Source organism: Gadus macrocephalus, chromosome 8 (assembly GCF_031168955.1).
Source record: "Gadus macrocephalus chromosome 8, ASM3116895v1".
Lineage (NCBI taxonomy): Eukaryota > Metazoa > Chordata > Actinopteri > Gadiformes > Gadidae > Gadus > Gadus macrocephalus.
The window spans coordinates 10,889,190-10,903,715 of record NC_082389.1 but is presented as its reverse complement, the minus strand read 5'-3'; the positions used below and the strand labels follow the sequence as shown (position 1 = coordinate 10,903,715).

Sequence of the window (14,526 nt, the reverse complement as noted above, 5' to 3'; positions counted from 1 at the left end):
GTCCTGGGGCAGGGAGGGGTCCTGGGGCGCTGAGACTGATCCCGGTGGTCCTTCCTGCAGGCTCTCCAGGGGGTGTGTGTCCGTGAGTCTGATGCTGTGGAGCTGTCTGTCCACCGCTGCTGTCCAGACAGAAGGTAACTCTCTTTAATAACGGAGAATTTGAAGCAGAAATGCACTATTATTTAATTGCCGGGAGGGCAGGGGGGGTCCTGGGGTTAGCGGCCCTGCGTGCCGGGGGGGGTCCTGGGGACTACAGCTAAGGTGCCTATCCACAGGGTGTAGGGTGCGTGCTTTAGGGTCTACAGGTAGGGCGCCTCCCTACACCCTGTAGGGAGGCGCCCTACCTGTAGACCCTAGAGCACTTACCCTTAACCCAACCACTAGGCACCCTAAAGGGGCAACACTTAATATTCCTATTACTGTGCTGCGACCCTAATGAATCACAATCAGAATTAATTTGTTTTATTACATTATATTAATTACTTTTTGTACAAGTACACAAGAGTAAAATGATTACAGTATGCTTGGAAACTCAACACACACACAGCAGCAACAATACAACATAAAGTAAGTAGATACATTTAGTTAAAGATCCCATGGCATGAAAATTTCACTCTCTGAGGTTTTCTAACATTAATATGAGTTCCCCTAGCCTACCTATGCTCCCCCAGTAGCTAGAAATTCCGTTGGGTGTAAAACGAGCACTAGGCATTCTGCTCCGCCCTCGAAAAAACTAAGCTCAGAAGCGCCGTTTTGGAATTTTCCCCGTATGTCGTCATACGGGGAGATGCCACCTCCCCTTTCTCTGCCTTGCCAGCGCAGAGAATTTGGCCCGCCAATGAGATACGACCATGCGAGCGCCACGTGTGTGTGTGTGTGTGTGTTTGTGTGTGTGTGTGTGTGTGTTTGTTTGTGTGTGTGTGGGTGTGTGTGTGTGTAATTACACACACTGTAACGCAAGTGTTGTACACTTTTTTGTTATTTGGAAAACCGTTCTGCTGTTGGTATTATGGCACATAAAACGTCGGACTCTCGTCTCTGGTATTTCCACAACGAGACTCGTAGTGGGGGTTATCTCAGCCATGGTTGAGAAGGAATTGGGGGAAAGGAACTTTGGCTTTGACTCCCTGAAGTACATGAACCACGACATGGAGGAGAAAGGGATTGTTGCCCGCGAATGTCTCCTGCTTGAGCCCCGCTTCCCGCTGCCGAGGGACCACCGCCTCGGCGCTGCAGGAGGCGGTGGTGCCTAAGCACTGCCTGCTGCCGAGGCGGTGGTCCCTCGGCAGCCAGGCTGCGGCGGGAGACAACCGCAGTCAACAATCCCTTTCTCCTCCTTGTCTGGGTTCAGTCTACTTCAGATCGATGTGGACGTGGAAGAACCAGAGACATTAGGGAACCCGACGCAGTCGTTTGAGATTCATAATATCGTCTGGAGGCTCACACAGCTTTTGGCCGTAATAATATATATTATTTGATATAGATATCTATGTATAATATGATATTATTTAGATATAGAGCTCCAGGACTCCTGCCGGATCACCCAGAGTATTCTAGAATATTTACAGAACACAACCGAAGGCTGTGTGCGCCTCGCCATTGCGATACATCCGCTGTAAACATAGCGCATGGTACCGTGGCAGCAAGCTGCTCACCCTCACCCTCCTCCTTGACCCGCCTCTCTCCTCCTCATTTGCATTAAAGCTACAGACACCGAAACGGCATGTTTGGGGAAAGCTCAATGTGCGACTGGCTCGTAGTTGCTGTAATTCAGCACCACGGCTGAATTTAAATACTAAATAGTCTTTAAATACTGTGTTTTGGGCGGGCCCGTGGCGGCTGGTCAATAGGGGGCGCTAGGGCGCCGCCCCCATCAAAATTTCAGGAAAAAAGTATAGACACAGTAAACATAAATTACATAATAAAAAGTAATTACCACGTCTGTTCAGTGTTCACTCATACAATGGGTTTTACTTTTAAAATGTTATGCCTTTCCATTCAATATTGGGTTTATTCTGGGTTGTTTCATGCATTTCAATAGCGAGGGGCGCCGGCCAAATGAGTGTGTATGTGGCCTCTTAAACTTTTGGCTTCCATGTGACTTCATGCTGGTCTCTAATTGGTCACTTCAAGATTCTCCTCCGGGCGCAGCTCTCTGCGCCCCTGGCCAATCAGCGTGCTTGGGCTAATTTTTCATCCAGTCTGATTGATTCATGGTCAGTCAAAGTCACTCCCCTGGCAACGGAGCCGTGCCTGTCACTCAAAGAGCGACAGACACGCCCACGCGCACACGGAGCAGACAGAAAAAAACAACAACGAGAAGACAGGAGGAGACATGGCGACAGCAAACGAAAATTTGGTTGTTTCGTTACGCAGTAATCCTTTCTCGAGGCGTTCGGTGGAGGAAAAAAAAAGAATAAAGGAGCTTGGACCGGAGCAGCCTGATATACAAATCCAGCAGCAGGCAAGTGACAGGGGAAGGAGTTACACAGGGGTGCCCAACCAGTCGATCGCGGTCTACCAGTCGATCGCCGACAGATCCCAAGTCGACCGCGAGGGGTGAAGAAAAAAAATATATATATTTTTTTTAAAATAAAATAAAATTGTATTTAATTTCAACAATTGTCAACAATTGTTCTCTACCCCCCCCCCCCCCCTCCCCGCTTGAAGGTAGGTTTGCTGGTAGATCTCGGGAGGTTGGCTACTTGAAAAGTAGATCTTGGGTCCAAAAAGGTTGGGCACCCCTGCACTAGAGGCTTCTCCCGTTTGTGTTACACCAAACACAGTTGGCTAGCTGGATGTGGAGTTAGCAATGCTCTCTATTGCTTTCCATGCTTGCTTTTTTAGCTCTGTGGACAACAACTGGGGTCAGAGACCTGAAACATCTCTCTGAAAAATGCAAACGGCATGAAAGTAGCCGTAGCCACCTTGACAACAGCATGAAGCTACAGTTTTTTGGCCGAGTTAGCATTGCTGAACAATTAGATGAGGGCTACAGAGTTGGCATTAGAAGGCACAATGAAGAGGTGACAAAAAATCGTCACATACTGTCCAGGATAATAGACTGTGAAATTTTGTGGGGCCTTTGAATTGGCTTTACGTGGCCATGATGAGAGTGAGAGCTCTGTCAACCCCGGGATATTTCGTGGGCTGGTGGATTTTGTTGCCTCTCTGGATGGAGCTTTGAAAGAGCACCTTGAGACTGCCACTGTTTTTAAGGGTACTTCAAAAACTGTCCAAAATGAGCTCCTGGATTGTATGTTGTCTGTTGCAAGGGAGCAAATAATTAAAGAACAGACAGCTGAAGCAGAGAGGTGCTTCTCAACCTTGAAAAGAGTGAAAACCTTCCTCAGAAACACCATGACCCAGGAGAGGCTGAATGCACTGGCCATGCTCTCCATGGAAAAGAGACTTGTTTGTGAAATGACAGATTTCAACCAGAAAGTCATTGAAAAATTTGCTGGCCTGAAGGAGAGGAGAGCAAAATTTATGTTCAAGTAGTTTATTGTTGTGTTGTAATCCCCGCCCGCCAAAGCGCCCCCCCAGATTTTTTTAGCACCAGCCGCCACTAAAGCATCCATAAAGTAGCATGCCATGGGACCTTTAAAAATACATAAAATAAGTAAAAATAAGTATGAAAAATAAGTAACAAATAATTAACATAAATGTAAAGTGATCGAATGGTATTGGTACCAGCCATGGTTGATTGTAGATGACCTGTGCCCCTAAGAAAGCACGATGATCATCACTATGGATTGGCTTATTAGTATTTCAGAATATGTCAAAAATACATCAGTGTTACTCGTATTTGTCCCATAAACAACACATGGGGAAGTCTTTAGTGAACATGGGACGACTTTAGTGAGCATGGGAAGTCTTTAGTGAACATAGGAAGTCTATAGTGAGGTTTCGATGTCATTAGTGAGCATTCGAACATACAAAGGTGTTAAGGGAGGGTGTGTTAGGCTTAAGTACGTGTTGGAAGTCGTGTTTCTTCAGACCTCAGTATTGCCTGGGTGCTGGACCAGCTGCTGTTTGAAAGAGCAGGACCCAACGGGCTGACGGTTCAAAGGGGTTTTCCCAAACCTTGTCACAGCAGAACCGGGAGGGTGTTTGTGGAATTCCTTAACGGGCTGGAGGTCGTTTCAGAGCTGGAGCTAGGAGAGGTCCTGACATGAGAAGGTCATGGAAGAGGCCTTAATGAGATATCATAGTCTGGCTCCCTGTTGTCGAAGGTTATGGTATTGTTGTCATGGTTACCCGCCACAGAGAATGTTAGAGTGAATCCTCAGCTTTGTTTTCACACCATGTGGCCTCTGAAGACACAAAGGGCATCTGTGGGGCTATGGACACGTGGTGCTTGATGAGGACATCAGGGACATGTTGTCACTGTACCAAGGGATCAGCACTGTACCCAGGGATCACTACTGTACACTGTATCCAGGGATCACTACTGTACACTGTATCCAGGGATCAGCACTGTACCCAGGGATCAGCACTGTAGCCAGGGATCACTACTGTACACTGTACCCTGTACCCAGGGATCACTACTGTACACTGTATCCAGGGATCAGCACTGTAGCCAGAGATCAGCACTGTAGCCAGAGATCAGCACTGTAGCCAGGGATCACTACTGTACACTGTATCCAGGGATCAGCACTGTACCCAGGGATCAGCACTGTAGCCAGGGATCACTACTGTACACTGTACCCAGGGATCACTACTGTACACTGTATCCAGGGATCAGCACTGTACCCAGAGATCAGCACTGTAGCCAGAGATCAGCACTGTAGCCAGGGATCACTACTGTACACTGTATCCAGGGATCAGCACTGTAGCCAGAGATCAGCACTGTACCCAGGGATCACTCCTGTACACTGTATCCAGGGCTGTCAGCACTGTATACACCAGAGCTAACAGCACTGTACCCATCAGGGCTAACAGCACTGTACCCAGGGATCAGCAGTCTACCAAGGGCTATCAGGTCTGTACACACCAGGGCTGTCAGCACTGTACACACCAGGGCTATCAGCACTGTACACACCAGGGCTAACAGCACTGTACACACCAGGGCTGTCAGCACTGTACACACCAGGGCTAACAGCACTGTACACACCAGGGCTAACAGCACTGTACACACCAGGGCTAACAGCACTGTACACACCAGGGCTAACAGGTCTGTACACACCAGGGCTGTCAGCACTGTACACACCAGGGCTATCAGCACTGTACACACCAGGGCTATCAGCACTGTAAGAACAAGGTTTATTAGCACATGGACATCATCAGGGCTGTTGGTTTGTGGTCAAATATTTTGTCAAATTAGGTTATTATGGTCTATGAACTAACACATATAGATATCTGTACATGTATGGGGTAAGGGTTGGTTTATGAGGGAGGTAGGGGTTAGAAGGGGTGAGTTAGGGCTGAGTTAGGGGGGAGGTAGGGGTTAGAAGGGGGGAGTTAGGGGGTAGGTAGGGGTTAGAAGGGGTGAGGTAGGGCTGAGTTAGGGGGGAGTAGGGTGGAGCTGACGATGGGGGGAGGACAGACGAGAGATTAAATGTGTGGAAGCAGATGTTTCCTTCTGAGCAACAATAAAGCCCTTCATCTATTGGAGGGTGGTTGGTGTGTGTGTGTGTGTGTGTGTGTGTGTGTGTGTGTGTGTGTGTGTGTGTGTGTGTGTGTGTGTGTGTGTGTGTGTGTGTGTGTGTGTGTGTGTCTGCATGTCTGCGTGTGTGTGTGTGTTTGTGTGTGTGCGCACAAGCGTCTTTTGTCAAGGAGAGAGACAAGAGCAGACAGACAGACAGACAGACAGACAGACAGACAGACAGACAGACAGACAGACAGACAGACAGACAGACAGACAGACAGACAGACAGACAGACAGAGACAACTATCATCTCCAAAGTCTGACCTGTGTTGACATCACCAGGTTGGAGTTACAACGATAATTATCTCATTATGAAATCAATTACAAGACTACAGGTATACATCTCGCGGCCATCCCTCCCTCCCTCCCTCCCCATCTCTCCCCCTCGTTCATAACTGAGCGGTCCTCCAATCATGTAGCGTGTGGGTGCAGCTCCATGAACCGCCGCCAGGTGGCGCCAACGTGCCGCTGAACGAGCAGACAAGCTGACCTCATTAATTTGTGATGAATTCATATTAAAGTATTCATCATTATAACACTTGGGGTGTTGCTTTCTCATTATTCAGTTCACAAGGAACACTGAAAATGAAATTTGGTTTCACACAATAACGATCATAATCGAATGTTAAATAGTTCTAAAAGAACATATTTGTGTGGGCCCTGTTAGATTTGACAGAAATCTGTTTCTGGTAAATTCTGTTCTACACAACGCAGAATGTTGTGGGAACGCCAGATTTCTTAAGTTAAATTACAACCTGTTCCTATTTTTAGTAAAGCCCTAAACATATACTGTTAAGTGACTTTCCTGCTGTAAATTAGGATTTAACTGCATGTCTGTCCTACACACACACACACACACACAGACACACACACACAGACACACACACACACACACACACAAACAGACACACACACATACACACACACACCTTTCTTTCTGGGAATAAATTCATAACCAAGCGTGTGATTGGCCGTGACAAAAAACCAATTAGAGTTATTGTGTTGCTGGTTGCTAGGTAGAGCGGGAAGTGAGAGAAAGAGGTCAAAGGTGAAAGGGTAAATGCTCCTGGAATCCAGGGGCCCCTTGAGGGGCTGACCCATCTTAACGAAGCACAACATCCTGAGAATGTGGGAGTCTGCACCTCGATAACACAACTTATTATTATTACTGATTCAGGGACCTCTGTCCCAGTTCACCATGTCCGAGTACACCTTGTCCCAGTTCACCTGACTCAATCCCAGTTCACCTGACTCTGTCCCAGTTTACTCTGTCCTAGTTCACCTGACTCTGTCCCAGTTCACCTCACTCTGTCCCAGTTCACCTGACTCTGTCCTCAGATGACATTAATGGTTAGGGTTTAGGTTAGGCTCACCTAAAGGCTAGGCTCAACTACCTTGGGTTATGCTAACCTAAGGGCTAGGCTAAGATAATTAAGGTAAGGCTAAGCTACCTTAGGTTAAGCTAACCTGAAGGCTAGGCTAAGCTTCCTTAGGCTAACCTAAAGGCTAAGCTAACTTAGGTTAGGCTAACCTTAAGGCTAGGCTATGATACCTTAGGTTAGGCAGAGAGCCGCTCTGCCCCCCGTGGTTCCTCCCCAGCGCTGCATGCTGGGAACCCAGTTACCCTCAAGGAGACCCTTCAGGTTAACCACGCCCCCTCACCTCTGACCCCGCTCCCGCTACCCAGGGGGCTAATCCACCTAATCCCCTTATTAGCACCCATCATACACCTGACTACACACACACACACATAAACACACACATGCACACACATACATTAACACACACACACACACACACACACACACACACACACACACACACACACACACACACACACACACACACATACATTATGATACAAACACACACAAATGCAAACACACCTCACTTTAGACACAAACACAAAAACACTGCTCCTTATTGCGTTGTCGTTGTTTACAGAAAGAGACAAACGCAGAACAGTCTTCTCTTTGTAACGGTGACTAAATTCTCTCTCTCTCTCTCTCTCTCTCTCTCTCTCTCTCTCTCTCTCTCTCTCTGGTAAAGCTCTCAAGCTGTTTACCAGAGCGGTCAGTAGATCTTTGATGCTGTGATGGAGTGGGAGATGTGTGTGTGTGTGTGTGTGTGTGTGTGTGTGTGTGTGTGTGTGTGTGTGTGTGTGTGTGTGTGTGTGTGCGAGTGTGAGTGTGTTTGTGTGTGTTTTCGTGTGCGTGTGTGTGTGTGTGTTGGTCGTTTTCTAGAACGTTTGAAGCTGGTCAGAGGAGGATTACTATGGGATGTAGGAACTAGATGTACACATGCACTGCTGGCGTGGTTGCTACTGACAACACTGAGAACCTGAGAACACAAACACACACACATGCAGAAATGCACACAGAAACACACTCACCAACAGAAGCAGACACACACACACACACACAGAAGCACACACACACACAGACAAACGCACCCATATGGATGCGAGGAGAATCACTAATTGGGCGGGGGAGGGTCGGGAGTAATTAGAGAGAGAGGGAGAGGCAGACGAGAGAGAGAGGACACAACGAGAGGAGAGGGACGAGAGAGGAACTCTGAGGAACTTTACCAACCAAAAGAAGAGACACTGGGAAGGAGGATGTCATCCCTGGAGCAAGTCAGACTTAATGTGTGAATCCTTTCTGAGTTGGGACTCTGCTGAGTGTGTGAGTGTAGAGATCCACTCTGAGTGGGTTCTCTGCTGAGTGTGTGAGTGTGTTAACTCTGCTGAGTGTGTGAGTGTGTTAACTCTGCTGAGTGTGTGAGTGTAGTGATCCACTCCTAGTGGGGACTCTGCTGAGTGTGTGAGTGTGTTAACTCTGCTGAGTGTGTGAGTGTAGTGATCCACTCCTAGTGGGGACTCTGCTGAGTGTGTGAGTGTAGTGATCCACTCCTGCTGTGTGTGAGTGTTGTGATCCACTCCTAGTGGGGACTCTTCTGATTGTGTGAGTGTAGTGATCCACTCCTAGTGGGGACTCTGCTGAGTGTGTGAGTGTAGTGATCCACTCCTGCTGTGTGTGAGTGTAGTGATCCACTCCTAGTGGGGACTCAGCTGAGTGTGTATGAGTGTGTTAACTCTGTTGAGTGTGTTGGTGAGTGTAGTGAGTCCTCTCTTATTGGGGACTTTTCAGTGTGTGTGAGTGTGTAAACTCTGTTGAGTGCGTTGGTGAGTTTAGTGAGTCCTCTCATTGTGGGGAATGAGTGTGTTGACTGTACCCTATACGTGTTCTTTCGTTTCGGGGGTCCAGGGGGGACGAGCCGGTCCTACCGCAGTGTGCTTGCGTGTCGAAGGCTCCGCAGCTCCAAGCACCTGTGAGGGTGTGTGAGTTTGTGTGAGAGTGGGTGAGTGTGTGTGAGAGTGTGTGAGAGTGTGTGAGTGTGTGTGAGAGTGTGTGAGTGTGTGTGAGAGTGTGTGAGTGTGTGTGAAAGTGTGTGTTCAGGATGGGGACCCTCTCGCTCCTCCTGCTCCTCTGCGTCACCGCAGCAGACGCCCAATGGTGGTCTCTGATCTTTGGAGGTCTAGACGACACCACCACCACCTCCTCCCCCTCCTCCACCCCCTCCTCCTCCCTTCTCCCCTCCGATGGGCCAGACCCCAGCCCCCCGGGCGGCACTAGAGAGGGCTTTACTAGTAGAGGGACCACCGGAGACCTGGTGGCCAGTCAGAGGGTTGTTGGGTCCAGCCCCCCCCAGTGGCCCACCGCGGCCCCCCACCCACACAGGACCACAGGGCCCCAGTCTCCCGGCAGGACTCCGGTCCCAGAGAGACCCAACAGCAGCAGAACCAGAGCTCAACACAGACCTCTGAAACTGTGGAGGAGTGGTGAGTAGAGAGGGGCAGAGGAGAGGAGGGGAGAGGAGGGGAGGGGAGGGGAGGAGAGGAGGGGAGGGGAGAGGAGGGGAGGGGAGAGGAGAGGAAAAGAGGAGAGGAGAGGAGGGGAGGGGAAAGGAGAGGAGAGGAGAGGAGGGGAGGGGAGGGGAAAGGAGAGGAGAGGAGAGGAGAGGGGAGGAGAGGAGAGGAGGGGAGGGGAAAAGAGGGGAGGATGAGGAGGGGAGAGGAGAGGAGAGGAGGGGAGGGGAGAGGAGAGGAGGGGAGGGGAAAGGAGAGGAGGGGAGGGAGAGGGTTAGTGAGGGGGTTAGAGCAGTAGGGTCAGTGGGTATCCTACAGTCTTTACAGGCTTGATTTGAGCAGTAAACTTTCTTGCAGTTTGCTGCTGTTGGCCATGTTTGTGTGCACAAATGTCATGCCAGCATGATTGGTCGAAACAAAAGGAGATCTGAGCTCATCAGACGATCTGCTCCACAGATTCATCTGAATAGAGAGACTGTGTGTGTGTGTGTGTGTGTGTGTGTGTGTGTGTGTGTGTGTGTGTGTGTGTGTGTGTGTGTGTGTGTGTGTGTGTGTGTGTGTGTGTGTGTGTGTGTGTGTGTGTGTGTGTGTGTGTGTGTGTGTGCGTGCGTGCGTGCGTGTGTGTGTGTGTGTTCGGGATATATGCAGAATATTCTATTGGTGGGATTTGGTTGTGGGTTCGATCCCCAAAATCCTCAGCGTTCTAGACGTGGGCGTCTCTGGACTCTCTGGATGAGTCGTTAATCTTCTGCTAATGGACCAGATTCTGTAAATACTGAAACTATGCTCGTATGAAACTTGAGATTCCAACTATCTCTCGCGGGTTAGTGGGCCTGAGTGCGTGTGTGTGTGCGTGTGTCTGTGTGTGAGTGCGTGTGTGTTGAGGTTTGGATGTGTCTCCAGGGGAGATAGACTCCGGATTGGAGGAAATGTTGAGACATACACTATGAGTCTTACACTGTTTCACTCTCTCTCCTTCTCTGACTGCCTGTCTCTCTGTCTGTCTCCCTCTGTCTCCCTGTCTGTCTGTCTGTCTCCCCCCCCCCCCCCCCCCCCCCCCCAGACGGAGGGGCTGGGCGTCACCTGGACCTAATGGCGCTGGTGGGCGTGCCTCTCCCCCCCGGCGTCTCCTTCGCCCGCGGGTTCGATTCCCTCCCAGCGTTCAGCTTCGGCCAGGAGGCCAGCGTGGGCCGGCTGGCCCGGACTCTCCTCCCCGGACCCTTCTACCGGGACTTCAGCATCATCGCCACGGTGACCACACACACACACTGTTGCTCTCTGTCACTCTTTTGGGACTTTGTGTTATTACACTCTTTGTATGACCCAAGTAACAACAATCTAATGGTAACAATGTGTGTGTGTGTGTGTGTGTGTGTGTGTGTGTGTGTGTGTGTGTGTGTGTGTGTGTGTGTGTGTGTGTGTGTGTGTGTGTGTGTGTGTGTGTGTGTGTGTGTGTGTGTGTGTGTGTGTGTGTGTGTGTGTGTGTGTGGTGTCTGGGTGGTGTAGGTGCGGCCCAGCGGCCCCAGAGGGGGGGTTCTGTTCTCCATCCTGGATAGCGCCCAGCAGGGGGTGGAGCTTGGGCTGGCTTTAGGACCCGCCCAGCAGGGCCTCCAGAGCATCCTGCTGTACCACCGGCCGCCGCGGGGGCCCGCCCACACCCACGCCGCCGCCCGCTTCACCGTCCCCGAGCTGACGGAGCAGTGGACCCGCTTCACTGTACTGTCTGACCCCTACCTGCTCCTTAATGACCTGTCTCTGTACTGTCTGACCCCTACCTGCTCCTTAATGACCTGTCTCTGTACTGTCTGACCCCTACCTGCTCCTTAATGACCTGTCTCTGTACTGTCTGACCCCTACCTGCTCCTTAATGACCTGTCTCTGTACTGTCTAACCCCTACCTGCTCCTCAATGACCTGTCTCTGTACTGTCTAACCCCTACCTGCTCCTTAATGACCTGTCTCTGTACTGTCTGACCCCTACCTGCTCCTTAATGACCTGTCTCTGTACTGTCTAACCCCTACCTGCTCCTTAATGACCTGTCTCTGTACTGTCTGACCCCTACCTGCTCCTTAATGACCTGTCTCTGTACTGTCTAACCCCTACCTGCTCCTTAATGACCTGTCTCTGTACTGTCTAACCCCTACCTGCTCCTTAATGACCTGTCTCTGTACTGTCTAACTCTGTCCAACAGGTGGCGGTGGAGGGGGCGGAGGTACGTCTATATATGGACTGTGGGGAGGCAGAGCTGGCGGTTTTCCACAGGGGAGGGGCCCCCCTCCTCTTCCCTCATGACGCCGGGATCTTCGTCGGGAACGCAGGCGGGACGCGGCTCCACAAGTTTGTTGTAAGACGCGCTTGTTTCTCTGTGTGTGTGTGTGTGTGTTCAATTCAATTCACTTCAATTCAATTTTATTTGTATAGCCCTTAATCACGTATATATATACGATACACACAGGTGCATATATATGTGTATACATTACACACACACACACACACACACAAACACACACACACACACACACACACACACACACACACACACACACACACACACACACACACACACACACACACACACACACACACACACACATATATGTGTTTGTAGTTAAATCTGATGTCTCTCTCTCATGGTTTCATTCTCTCTCTCTCCCTCTCTCTCTCTCTCTCTCTCTCTCTCTCTCTCCCCCCAGGGCTCTATCCAACAGCTAGTGATCAGAGACGACCCGAGGGCAGCTGAGGAGCAATGTGACGAAGATGATCCTTATGTAGATACCTTTATACACACATGTACACATAGACCTACATGCAAACATATACACGTAGACCTACATACACGCATATACACATTGACCTACATTCACACATATACCTTCATACTAAAATGTACCTACATACACACATATACACATAGACCTACATACACCCATGTACCTCCATAAACACATATACACATAGACCTACATTTTATTTAGAAGTTTATTGAGCAGGGACAAATACATTGTACATTGTTTCATATTAAATATAAAATAGATGCCATGCATACTGGTTTCTACTCAAGACAAATTTGCAACCCTTGTCCCTGGGGGGGTTACACACATACACATACACACATATACACACATATACCTTCATACACACATATGAACATGTACCTACATACACACATATACGGTCATACACACATATACACATAGGCCTGCGTTCACACATATACCTTCATACACATATACACATAGACTTACGTAAGTACATATACATATGTACCTACATGCACACGTACACACATGTAGCTACATACACATATACACACATGTACCTACATACACACATACATACATGTACCTACATACACACATATACATGTACCTACATACACACATATACACATATAACTACATGAACACTAATACTATATGTGTGTGTGTGTGTGTGTGTGTGTGTGTGTGTGTGTGTGTGTGTGTGTGTGTGTGTGTGTGTGTGTGTGTGTGTGTGTGTGTGTGTGTGTGTCTGTGAGAAGGCGTCTGGAGATTCCAGTGGAGACGACAGAGACAAAGAGGAGGAAATGATGAAGAACAAAGAGGAGGAGAAACACAACACATACCAGGTTGAAACACACACAGACACACAGACATACACACACACACACACACACACACACACACACACACACACACACACACACACACACACACACACACACACACACACACACACACACTCACAGACACACACACACACACACACACACACACACACACACACACACACACACACACACACACACACACACACAAACACACAGGTACACGAACACAAACGGGCCACGCACAAAAGGAAGACAAAAACACACATACATACACAAACACACACATACATGGATACATCCACTATGTACATGTTCTCTCTCTCTCTCTCCCACTCTCCACTCTCCACTCTCCACTCTCCACTCTCCACTCTCCACTCTCTCTCCCCCCCCCCCACAGGAAGAGGACCGGGAACCAGTGCAGGCTCCACCTACTGAAGCTCCAGAGGCGGAGCCTGAGCAGCATCCTAGTCAGCTGACCTCGACAGAGGCCAATGAGGTCGTAGAGAGGACAGGTGGGCGTGTCCATTCCGTTTAAACATGTCAAAATAATCAAATAAGGAATTTCTAATCTATAAAATATTGACCAGCTTCATGTTTGGAGATGGTGAGGAGGTCATGTGAAGAGGTCATGTGATGAGATCATGTGGTGAGGTCATGTGATGATGTCATATGACGAGGTCATGTGATGAGGTCATGTGACGAGGTCATGTGGTGGGGTCATGTAATGATGTCATGTGACGAGGTCATGTGATGAGGTCATGTGATGAGGTCATGTGACGTGGTCATGTGTTCAGGTCCGTACCAGTCCCAGGGGCCAGGGGGGAGGAGCCAGAGTTCAAAGGTAAGGTACATTTAGTTTTAAAGGTGAAGGATAATATTATGTAGTTACACATGCAGTAACATGATTCAGTCGGACATGACGTAGTCGGACATGACGTAGTCGGACATGACGTAGTCAGACATGAGGTAACTCGGTGGGCTCCTCCCATAGGCGGTCCATGGAGAAGGCCCCAAAGGCGGGAGAGGAGAGCCAGGCCCCGCGGGGCCCCCCGGTCTCCCCGGCCCCCCAGGCACCTATCCTCCTGCTCAGGGAGGAGTGCTACTGGAGGCCCCGGCTCAGCCAGGCCCCCGGGGGCCAGCAGGCCCAACAGGCCCTCCGGGACCCAGTGGAGGAGCAGGGAGAGACGGGGCCACGGTGAGCCTCTGAGTGGAGCATCCTCACCCTGTACACCGTAACCAGGACTGACGCTGAACACACTGTCGCCTCTCTTGTCTCCTGTCTCCTCTCTCCTCTCTCCTCTCTCCTCACTCCTCCCCTCCCCTCTCTCCTTTCTCCTCTCCTCTTTCCTCTCCTTTTATTCAGGGAAGCAAGGGAGAAGTTGGAGACCCAGTAAGTCCTAGCACACCAAACACCTATCA

General features: G+C 49.6%; 1 protein-coding gene across 6 annotated transcripts in view; it reads left to right on the top strand.

Moving 5' to 3' along the window:
• col15a1b (collagen, type XV, alpha 1b) overlaps window positions 1-14,526 on the top strand; it is a 35,914-nt gene that overhangs the window by 793 nt on the left and 20,595 nt on the right. For 4 of the 6 annotated variants that reach the window (XM_060058835.1, XM_060058834.1, XM_060058832.1 and 1 more), the window contains exons 1-10: window positions 8,141-9,491; window positions 10,582-10,769; window positions 11,025-11,234; window positions 11,710-11,862; window positions 12,212-12,286; window positions 13,039-13,125; window positions 13,505-13,619; window positions 13,902-13,948; window positions 14,099-14,302; window positions 14,471-14,497. In XM_060058835.1, coding sequence (XP_059914818.1) covers window positions 9,110-9,491; window positions 10,582-10,769; window positions 11,025-11,234; window positions 11,710-11,862; window positions 12,212-12,286; window positions 13,039-13,125; window positions 13,505-13,619; window positions 13,902-13,948; window positions 14,099-14,302; window positions 14,471-14,497 — 1,488 coding nt within the window. In that variant the 5' untranslated portion in view covers window positions 8,141-9,109. Of the gene's footprint in view, window positions 1-60; window positions 135-8,140; window positions 9,492-10,581; window positions 10,770-11,024; window positions 11,235-11,709; window positions 11,863-12,211; window positions 12,287-13,038; window positions 13,126-13,504; window positions 13,620-13,901; window positions 13,949-14,098; window positions 14,303-14,470; window positions 14,498-14,526 lie in introns of those variants that run through there. The other 2 variants (XM_060058833.1, XM_060058837.1) reach the window with 2 other exon arrangements.